At 33.9% G+C, this 2,389-nt stretch overlaps 1 protein-coding gene across 1 annotated transcript in view; it reads left to right on the forward strand.

Annotated features, from left to right (window-relative positions):
- Positions 1-2,389, forward strand: part of LOC106867721 (conserved oligomeric Golgi complex subunit 4) — a 59,638-nt gene that overhangs the window by 33,157 nt on the left and 24,092 nt on the right. The window contains exon 16 of the mRNA XM_014912683.2: positions 980-1,036. Within this exon, the coding sequence (XP_014768169.1) occupies positions 980-1,036 (57 nt within the window). The remainder of the gene's footprint in view (positions 1-979; positions 1,037-2,389) is intronic.

Here is a 2,389-nt window from a genome sequence, read left to right on the forward strand (position 1 = left end):
TGTGTATATATATATATATATATATATATATATATATGCACACACACACACATGATGGGCTTCATCATGATTCATTCACAGGTTTTGGTCAGCCCAAGGCTAGAGTAGAAGACACTTGTGCAAGGTACCACACAGTGGGACTGAATCCAGAACTGTTTGGTTGGGAAGCAAACTTCTTACCACACAGCCACGTCTGTGTCTATATTACTGAAGGACATTATCAACATAACTTTTTTTGCATGATTATCTTCCTGCTTTTCATGAGAACGCACAACATTTAGAATGTTTTATCCTTGTATTGTACATAAAATTATTTTAACCGTAGATGTAAATATATAAGAACAACTTACAAGGTTTGTGTGTTTGTATGTATGCATGCATGTAGTTAGAAAAAAAATCTGGTATATATTATAGGCACTGGCGTGGCTGTGTGGTAAGAAGCAAGTTTTTTAGCCACACGGCTACGGGTTCAGTCTCACTGTGTGGCACCTTGGGCAAGTGTCTTCTGCTATAGCCGTGGACCAACCAAAGCTTTGTGAGTAGATTTGGTAGACAGAAACCGAAAGAAGCCTGTCCTATACATGTATATGTATGTGTGTTTCTCCTCCACCACTGCTTGACAACTGGTGTTGGTTTTTTTACATCCCTGTAACTTAGTGGTTCAACAAAAACACTGATAATATGTGTATCAGGCTCAAAAAAAAAAACAAGGTCTGGGGGTCGATTCATTTGGCTAAAAATTCTTCAAGGCAGTGCCCCATCATGACCACAGTCTAATGACTAAAACAAGTAAAAGATAAAAGATATTGCAAACAATGAAAAACTTACTAAAGTTAATGAAAACAGGACAGATTACATTATGCAACTCCGACTGTTTCTTTTTATTTTAAAGTTACTTTTCTGTATCTAATCTGCTTATATCTACTTGATTTGTTATGCTGTTGACCTAATGTCTTTATCATTAATATCTTTTGACTAGGCTGAGGTTTCACAACTTTTCAGACAGTGTAGTGAACAGAACAAAGCTAAGTTGGAGGTAAGTATTCTTTAATTAGCAGCAGTCAACCATTGCTAGTGTGAGATTACAACAGTAGAATGTTGCAACGTAATAAAAACACCAATCCCCTAATGTGCATTTTCACTTGGTTGTCCTTTCTCTTGTTTTAATTTTATCATCCTTCTAATTACAAAAAAAGAATGGAAATTTAATCAGAATGTAAATACTATTGTAAGGTTTTTTTTTCTTTACTGTTCTACTTATTCTTATCCCTTTCTGATATATACACACACATATATATATATATATATATATATATATATATATTATAATAATCATAATAATAATAATATTAGGGATAAAATCCAAAATTACAGGTAAAAACTCAGTTAAAATCAATTTATTGAAAATTAAAATTAAATTAAGTTTCACAGTATAAAATATATATAAATATATAGTTTTAGGGAAAAGAACCAAGGTTCATGAACTCGTCGATGAAAATCCACTGTCACATATAGAAAAAAATTAGTAATTAAAAGACTACATGTAGTCATTTTATTATCTTGATCTTATGATATTTACTTTGTATTATATTATACTTATTTATTATGCTTTTAATTATTAATTTTTTCTATATGTGACAGTGGATTTTCATCAATGAGTTCATGAACTTTGGTTCTTTTCTCTAAAACTATATATATATATAAAAGCAAAAAGTTAAATTCTGGTCATAGAGTTACCAAATGTTTCATATCACTGGAAGCCGCAGCCTTGTGGGCAGCTCGTCAGACTCTATACAAATGTCCACAAGGCTGTGGCTTTCATGGATACGAAACTTTTGGTAACTCTATGATCAGAATTTAAAATTTTGTTTTAATTACTGCTCTATTCTTTAGAGTGTGCTCCTTTTCTGATATATGTTTTATTGACTGTATATATATCATCATCATTTAGCATCCACTTTCCCTACTGTCAGAATTCAACAAGATCTGACAAGTTGGAAAACTACATTGTGCTCTAGTTACTGTTTTGGCATGATTTGTATAGCTGGATGTCCTCCTTTATAGAGTGTACTGGGTGCTATTTTTCATGGCACCAGTAACTCATAAAACAATAGGGCCTAAAATGACTTATATATATATATATCATCATCATCGTCGTTTAACGTCCGCTTTCCATGCTAGCATGGGTTGGACGATTTGACTGAAGACTGGTGAAACCAGATGGCTACACCAGGCTCCAATCTGATTTGGCAGAGTTTCTATAGCTGGATGCCCTTCTTAACGCCAACCACTCAGAGAGTATAGTGGGTGCTTTTACGTGCCACCGGCATGAAGGCCAGTCAGGCGGTACTGGCAATGGCCACGCTCAAAATGGTGTATTTTATGTGCC

This window comes from Octopus bimaculoides, chromosome 1 (assembly GCF_001194135.2).
Source record: "Octopus bimaculoides isolate UCB-OBI-ISO-001 chromosome 1, ASM119413v2, whole genome shotgun sequence".
Taxonomy (NCBI): domain Eukaryota; kingdom Metazoa; phylum Mollusca; class Cephalopoda; order Octopoda; family Octopodidae; genus Octopus; species Octopus bimaculoides.